The sequence below is a fragment of the Octopus bimaculoides genome, chromosome 10, assembly GCF_001194135.2.
Source record: "Octopus bimaculoides isolate UCB-OBI-ISO-001 chromosome 10, ASM119413v2, whole genome shotgun sequence".
Taxonomy (NCBI): domain Eukaryota; kingdom Metazoa; phylum Mollusca; class Cephalopoda; order Octopoda; family Octopodidae; genus Octopus; species Octopus bimaculoides.
The window spans coordinates 31,111,720-31,113,338 of record NC_068990.1 but is presented as its reverse complement, the minus strand read 5'-3'; the positions used below and the strand labels follow the sequence as shown (position 1 = coordinate 31,113,338).

The 1,619-nt window shown below is 34.5% G+C and overlaps 1 protein-coding gene across 1 annotated transcript in view; it reads right to left on the bottom strand.

Annotated features, from left to right (window-relative positions):
• Positions 1 to 1,619, bottom strand: part of LOC106873961 (adhesion G-protein coupled receptor G6) — a 72,015-nt gene that overhangs the window by 2,732 nt on the left and 67,664 nt on the right. The window contains exon 22 of the mRNA XM_052971313.1: positions 989 to 1,380. Within this exon, the coding sequence (XP_052827273.1) occupies positions 989 to 1,380 (392 nt within the window). The remainder of the gene's footprint in view (positions 1 to 988; positions 1,381 to 1,619) is intronic.

The following is a 1,619-nucleotide window of genomic DNA, read 5'->3' as shown; positions in this document are numbered from 1 at the left end:
TATATATATATATATATATATATATATATATATGTGTGTGTATACATGTACATATATATGTATACAAACACACACACATGCACATATACACATGTATATATGTGGGTCAAAATCAATTTGATTAAAACTCCTTGGTACTCTGAGTTTCAAGTATGTCGCTAGTCTTTGGCCATTGGACTCTGAATGAGAGTTTGATTGAAGTGTGTCAATGTTTATTACATGTATGTGTGTGTGTGCATGTATGTATGCATATGTGTGTGCGTGTATATATATACGTATATCCTTCAAAACATCCATGCTTCCTGAAATTCGTCAACAGTAAACCTGATGCCCCTCCCCTCCCATTTTTTTCTTTAAAGACCTATTCACTGTTTACTTCCTGTGAAAATTCTATATACTGTTTGTGCAGTTTTAGTTACTTTTCTGATGAGTTGTAGTGCACCTGAGCACTGTACACAATAAGTTCCTTATTATTATATTTGTGTGGTGTGGTACAGCATATTGCAATAACTCCTAGTTCTAAATGCATGGTGAGCCTATTAGAATATTGTACTAGTATGGCTAATATAACAGCTCAAATCCTGAAGGTTAATGCTCACAATTTTACGATTAAATTTGTAGATTACATTGGTCATCAGTAGTTTGTTCTCAGGTTTGCACTCTTATGGTGTGTTATTGATAAATGGCTTTTTAGTTTTGGTATTTTTGTAGCATATGGCCGGGAGATACAGTTTGTGTTTTGTTTTATAATAAGTGTGTGTGTGTGTGTGTGTATTGTGGTGGTGGTATGATGATGATGGAAGTGGGGGGGGGGGTGATGAAGGTGATGATGATAATGACAAAAAGGCAGCAGTGATGGAGGTGACTTTTATGACAATGCCCAATAGTTGCGTGATGCTTAAAGTGTTATTTGTGATTATCCTGATTATAACAATGCTTGTGCTGGCTGTGGTAGTAGTATGAATAAAATGGCTCAAATTGGACTTACTAGGTTTGTTCTTGGTATCTTCCTGCAGAATCTTTTCCTTTTGTCTCCTTACACACATACAGATGATATTTCTGGTATCTTTTTTGTATAGGCAGTAGAATATGAAGATAAACAATCCTTGAAGTGTACTGAAGATGACAAAGAGGTATTTAAACACTTCAGCCACTTCACCAAAAGTAAAGAATGCTAAGAACCATGTGAGACCCAACAGAAAAAAGAGACCAACAATGCCCCAAACCCGTACTTTTCTTATTTTGTGTTCAAGTTTCTTCTTCCTTTGCATTGAGACAATGCGCCAGATAACAAGAGAAAATATGGTAAGGTTGATGATGAGAATGATCACAACGGGAGACAAGAGAGCAGTGTAGAAAGGTATCTTGGACAACCAACAGCTACAAAAAGAAGTGGAAAGAGAATTAGAGAATGAAATATAACAAATGTTTATAGTCAGTATTGCAGGATATCACTGGGGTTAACCTGGAGTTTTTGATTCCCAAAACAGCGAGTTATGTGAAATATTACGCATGATATTCCAAAAAAAAAAAAAATAACAGTTATAATTATTAGTTGAAACCAACTTTTTAAACTGCCAAACAAATCACTTTCATATATATATATATATATATATATA